This window comes from Arachis ipaensis, chromosome B03, assembly GCF_000816755.2.
Source record: "Arachis ipaensis cultivar K30076 chromosome B03, Araip1.1, whole genome shotgun sequence".
NCBI classification, from domain to species: Eukaryota; Viridiplantae; Streptophyta; class Magnoliopsida; order Fabales; family Fabaceae; genus Arachis; species Arachis ipaensis.
Genome location: NC_029787.2, coordinates 120,130,508 through 120,133,756, shown reverse-complemented (window position 1 = coordinate 120,133,756; position 3,249 = coordinate 120,130,508). Strand labels below are relative to the sequence as shown.

Sequence of the window (3,249 nt, the reverse complement as noted above, 5' to 3'; positions counted from 1 at the left end):
GATAATTTATTCCTATCTAAAAAGAGAAAAACCGTTACTAAAGATAAAACCATCTTGTTGACCAAACTCGAATTTATCCATAGTAAACAGTCACAGAATTTTCTCTGGACAGCTCACGTATGTCAAAAGTCAAAATGATAGTCCATAAGTGCATAACGTCAACACACACAGATGAGGTTCTATTCTAAAACTAAGGCACCCTTGTCCCTTATTTCCAGCCTAGCCATTGGTTTCCACACCCTAACCCTACAGTTAATTACTATTATTAGTATGTATAAAATACTCCGTAAATATATACAAAAGAATTATTTTAAAAAATATTTAAATACATAAATTTAATTGAATAATTGTATTTTACTTTTACACTCTATTTTTAATACAAAAAGAAAAATATATAAAGAATATAATCAAAAGTAGCGCAACAATATTTATAGTAAAAACACAAAAGCTCCCAATTTTACAAACTCATATTACCTCCAGACAAAACCTCTTATTATCCAATCATCAGAATCAAAACCAAACTACTCCTTTATTTCATGGCATCCCAATCACACCAGAACCAGGTACCTAACGTAAACGTAATTATCCTCCTCTATTTGTTAATTTTTAGTTTATTTTCACGTTTAATCTTTAATAATTTCGTTCATGCATGCCATGCAATATGCAACGTTACGTAAACCACTTAATTTTTCAGGTATCTGAAATCGAAGAAGAGCAACCACAAGCACAAGCACAAGAGCTAAAGTACCTTGGGTTCGTGCACGCTGCAAGCACACAAGCCCTAATGCGGTGGTCCGCTGCCTACAACTATGCCAAGGACAGCTCTGGCTCCTTGAAGCCCGGCGTTCAGACGGTGGAAGAGTGCATGAAGAACGTCATAGAACCCATCTATAACAATTACCACCTTGTCCCCAACGAGATCCTCCGCTATGCCGATAAGAAGGTTGATGCCTCTGTGGCTGCCATGCAGGTTGCTCCCGCTGCCGCGAGAGACACCATTACTGACGCCATGAAAAACGTTTATACCAAGTATGAGCCGTCCGCAAAGGAGCTGTATGAGAGGTACGAGCCAGTGGCAGAGCAATATGCAGCCTCGGCCTGGCAAAGGCTGAACTCGCTGCCGCTGTTCCCACGCTTGGTGGGCACAATGCTGCCAACGGCAGCATACTGCACGGCGAAGTACAACGAGGCAGTAATGGCCGCCGTGGAGGATAGGTATAGGGTTTCTCCGTACCTGCCTTTGGTGCCTACGGAAAAAATAGCTAGGGTTTTCAGTGGAAAAACCAAAAAGCAAGAATAATCAATCAAGAATGCTGTGTTGATAATTTTGTTGCTGTTTAATGATTTTTTTTCTGCGATTTTGTGGTGATTTGCGGTGTGGGATGTGAATGAATGAAGTGGCTTCAATTTGATGAGCAAATAGTGAACATATATAAATCATTTTGTAACTTTTTTTTCGTTTTCTGGTTTGTACTGTATTCCATATTGAAAGAAACGAAATCCATTTTTATCTTCTGGTGGTAATTAAATACATGCATTGATGCATATACTAGTGCTGTTGACATGTAGTGCATTATAAGGTGAAATATAATATAACATATGTAGTGCAAATCTACAATTTAATATTTATGCATAAATAACATACCTATTATACAGAGACCATAAGTTGTATATAGGGACAAAGATGTGTAGTAGAATGCTTCATCATTTGACATAAGCAATGGTACAACCATAGTTCATTGGATTTTCTGGTTCATAGTTAGTAACACGTGGATGATTTCGCAGAATTTCAAGTGCTCGCTCCTTAATAGCACCGGTTCCCATGCCATGTACAATAAAAAGAACAGAGTATGGCCTGCATTCGGTGATTGCCATCTCAAGCTTAATGGAAGCTTCTTTCAGTCGCATACCTCGCAGATCCACTGTATTCTTAGATGTCCGCACTACCGGACCATAAGAAGGTTCTATGTTGCTGTTGGTCTCTGAATTTCTCCTCAATTCTCCATCCTGCAGATTCAACATTATTACATCCAGATGTTAAAAATTCAGAATTTTGATTGAGCCCAAAAATTTTCATAATTTGAACAATCCCTCAATTTATTCATTCAAAACGATCTAAGTACAAAAGTCAAATGTTCAACATTTAGAATCATTCATGTATCATATCCTAGTATTACTGGACAAACAAATAGTCTAAGTTGATGCAGAAAAATGGTCATAGTAAACAGTAATGTTCGGGTCTGAAATTACTTTATCTATGCAATGTGTTAGAAATATCCAAGTGATGGACACACGAAATTTCATATCACTTCGAATTTTTTCCTAAAAGGACAATTATATCAATTGAACTATACAAGACAGAAAAGATATAAACTACTTTACATACCTGTCTCCCCTGGAGTGCGGAATAACCCGTTACAACATTCTTTCCACTCGACGGAACAGCTCTGATGCTACTTTTCTTCACACGGACTTTCACTTTGCCATACTGTACTAAGATTGTATCATCATTCCCAGGTGATTCAGCCACTGTGGCTAATTTCCCTCCCAATCCCTTGACATGAACTTGCTCCCCAAGTTGTGGAGTATATGAAGCACGATCAGCTTCACTGATGGGAAATGAATCTGCAGGTGTATGAGCTTTTACAATGGAGGCTATTGCTGATTCAGTCTCTCTAATAAGTGAGCTGAGTTTATCTCGATCAGCAATTTTGAGTTGCTTTTCGAACTTCTGTATCAGAGTTTCGATCTGAGATTTTGCATCCATTAGCTCTTGTTGGACTAGCTGAGCTTCCTTTGCCATAAGTTCCATCTCACGTTTATCAAGGTCCTCTGCTTCATCTTGGATCTTCACAATTTATTTGTAGAGTTTTATAAGAGATGGAGGTGAAAGAAGGAAATGAAGTACTCCAGAAATAATAGAAATCAATTAAATTTTTATAGAAAACAAGAGAAACCTTTTGCTAGACAATTTTTTCTGGCAACAAAGGCATTATATGAATCCTTTTCGATTGACGAATCTGTGTAGACAGTGTAGTTATCTTGTGATTGTGAATAGAGTCAACCACACAGTCATATTCTATACATAAACTCCCAAAAAAGTATTGAACTTTCAACAATTGTTGCTCGGTCATCTCCAAGGATTTGTCAGCCTAGTAAAGGTTACTAGTGAACTAATTTAAGATGAAAATTAGGGATAAACCAAGACAAGGAATATTGATTGTAATGCTAATTTATGTGCTGATTGAT

General features: G+C 37.4%; 2 protein-coding genes across 3 annotated transcripts in view; one reads left to right on the top strand and one right to left on the bottom strand.

Moving 5' to 3' along the window:
* LOC107633736 (stress-related protein-like) lies at positions 351-1,444 on the top strand. Of its 2 annotated transcripts, none has more exons than XM_021119471.1 (2): positions 351-578; positions 695-1,444. In XM_021119471.1, the coding sequence occupies exons 1-2, from the start codon at positions 537-539 to the stop codon at positions 1,298-1,300; spliced, it is 648 nt and encodes a 215-aa protein (XP_020975130.1). In that variant the 5' UTR covers positions 351-536; the 3' UTR covers positions 1,301-1,444. The 2 variants fall into 2 exon arrangements, with proteins under 2 accessions (XP_020975130.1, XP_020975131.1); XM_021119472.1 differs by having other exon boundaries at positions 352-563.
* The window catches only part of LOC107631236 (endonuclease MutS2), a 5,211-nt gene continuing 3,072 nt past the window's right edge, over positions 1,111-3,249 (bottom strand). Inside the window, exons 4-6 of the mRNA XM_021119467.1 lie at positions 2,387-2,848; positions 1,646-2,007; positions 1,111-1,247 (exon numbers count right to left, since the gene is read on the bottom strand). Coding sequence (XP_020975126.1) covers positions 1,705-2,007; positions 2,387-2,848 — 765 coding nt within the window. The 3' untranslated portion in view covers positions 1,111-1,247; positions 1,646-1,704. The remainder of the gene's footprint in view (positions 1,248-1,645; positions 2,008-2,386; positions 2,849-3,249) is intronic.

Bases quoted from the DNA above. Each gene is read 5' to 3' on its own strand.
- LOC107633736 (XM_021119471.1), top strand. From the start codon at position 537: ATGGCATCCCAATCACACCAGAACCAGGTACCTAACGTAAAC. The intron at 579-694 runs GTAATTATCCTC...TTAATTTTTCAG, and splicing joins ACCAGGTACCTAACGTAAAC to GTATCTGAAATCGAAGAAGA.